Source organism: Fulmarus glacialis, unplaced genomic scaffold (assembly GCF_000690835.1).
Source record: "Fulmarus glacialis isolate BGI_N327 unplaced genomic scaffold, ASM69083v1 scaffold27739, whole genome shotgun sequence".
In the NCBI taxonomy this organism is placed as follows: Eukaryota; Metazoa; Chordata; class Aves; order Procellariiformes; family Procellariidae; genus Fulmarus; species Fulmarus glacialis.
Genome location: NW_009235617.1, coordinates 1 through 1,136, shown reverse-complemented (window position 1 = coordinate 1,136; position 1,136 = coordinate 1). Strand labels below are relative to the sequence as shown.

At 60.7% G+C, this 1,136-nt stretch overlaps 1 protein-coding gene across 1 annotated transcript in view; it reads right to left on the bottom strand.

Moving 5' to 3' along the window:
• PEF1 (penta-EF-hand domain containing 1) overlaps positions 1 to 1,072 on the bottom strand; it is a gene marked incomplete at its 5' end in the record, with an annotated part of 1,676 nt that extends 604 nt beyond the window's left edge. Inside the window, 2 exons of the mRNA XM_009586098.1 lie at positions 223 to 366; positions 917 to 1,072. Of these exons, the coding sequence (XP_009584393.1) occupies positions 223 to 366; positions 917 to 1,072 (300 nt within the window). The remainder of the gene's footprint in view (positions 1 to 222; positions 367 to 916) is intronic.
• Positions 1,073 to 1,136: the final 64 nt, after the last annotated feature.

The following is a 1,136-nucleotide window of genomic DNA, read 5'->3' as shown; positions in this document are numbered from 1 at the left end:
GCCAGTTTAGCCAGCCCAGCATGCCCCAGCTCAGCAATGGGTGTGGACTACAGCCACGGCTGCATGGGAGGCACCCCAGGAGCTCAGACACCCAGCCCTGCTGCAGGGACGGCACCAGGAGGAGTCACCGGGCCGGGCTGGAAATAAACCCCAAGCAGAGCCAGACAGCAGTCCCTGGGGAGCTCGGTAAGGGCCAGGTTGGTGTCTCTGCCCTTCGTCCACCTTGCTGGAGCTCGTTGAAGCTGATGGAGCCTGACTGGTCCCTGTCGTACTGCTGGAAGAGGTTTTTCCACTGCTGGATGAAGCGCAGCAAGGCTGAGAAGCCGTACACATCTATGCGTCCTGACCTGGTCTTATCGAACATATCTGGGGAGGAAAGAACGAAGAGCAGGAGCAGGGCAGTGAGGAGCGGAGCAAGGACACGCTGCAGAAACTCCCAAAGAGCTCAGGATCTGCGCTGCAGCTCCCTGGCACCCCGCTCCGGCCCTGAAAGCCCTCCCTCACCAGGACTGCGATCAACTGGGACCATTCAATCCTAAGAGGCTGGTAGGAAACAGCACCAAAACCCGATGCTGGGGTGAGAGGGGAATGCTGTGACTATGCTGGAGCTACTGGAGCTCTCTCTCCCTTTGTTCCTGGGAGCTCTCTGGGAGCTGGGGCTTGCTCAGCCTCACGTAGAGCTGGGTTCCCTTTCCCAAGCAGCGTTTCAGGCCCCTGACTCGTGTCCTCCAACAAAAGGGCGCTTGGAGCTGCTCGGTTTGCCCAGCTCTCGCTCCAGAGAGCACTTGACAGGCCAGCTGCTCAGGTAAGCGATGCTCAGGTAACAGGGGTTGGGCTGGGCTTCACCCCGGCAGAGGCTCATCTCAAAGAGATCAGAATCAAAAGCACGGGGAGGGCAGGGGGAGCCCAGACTCACTTATCATCAGCAGGCAGGTCTCCTCGTTGAACGTCGACCAGTTGGAGTTGACCAGCGCCTGCTTCAGCTCCTTCACGGAGATGAACCCGCTGTGATCGGCATCGACCGCCTGGAACCAGGAGAAGGCCTCCGGGTCCACGCCCGGGGGGGCACTACCTGCGTGGGGAGAAGCCATCAGCGGCTCTCCCCTCCCCTCAGAAAGGCTGCTGGCTGGTCCGCC